Below are 225 nucleotides of genomic sequence, written 5' to 3'. Positions count from 1 at the left end.
TAAAGAGTACAGGCCGTAGCCATCGCACGTACCGGCAAGCAGCAGAAACATACACGCAAAGGAAGGTCGTGCAAGCATGTGGCGCCTGCATTGTCGTCTATGCGAGGATCTGAAGACGGAAGAAGAAACCATCATGCCGGGGCTTGCTTCTGTGTTGATTCGCTGAGGGTCGATAGTGAAATCCTGTGAGGAAAAAGAAGTGTGCTCAGCGGAAACCTCCGAATG

General features: G+C 52.0%; 1 protein-coding gene across 1 annotated transcript in view; it reads left to right on the top strand.

The window, feature by feature from the left end:
• NGA_0450000 (uncharacterized protein) overlaps positions 1–19 on the top strand; it is a gene marked incomplete at its 3' end in the record, with an annotated part of 1530 nt that extends 1511 nt beyond the window's left edge. The window contains exon 3 of the mRNA XM_005853364.1: positions 1–19. This exon is cut by the window's left edge and continues 116 nt beyond it. Within this exon, the coding sequence (XP_005853426.1) occupies positions 1–19 (19 nt within the window).
• Between the last annotated feature and the right edge of the window lie 206 nt (positions 20–225).

Source organism: Nannochloropsis gaditana, assembly GCF_000240725.1.
Source record: "Nannochloropsis gaditana CCMP526 unplaced genomic scaffold scaffold931, whole genome shotgun sequence".
In the NCBI taxonomy this organism is placed as follows: domain Eukaryota; class Eustigmatophyceae; order Eustigmatales; family Monodopsidaceae; genus Microchloropsis; species Microchloropsis gaditana.
The sequence above is the reverse complement of the archived record's forward strand: the minus strand, read 5'-3'. Positions and strand labels throughout refer to the sequence as shown.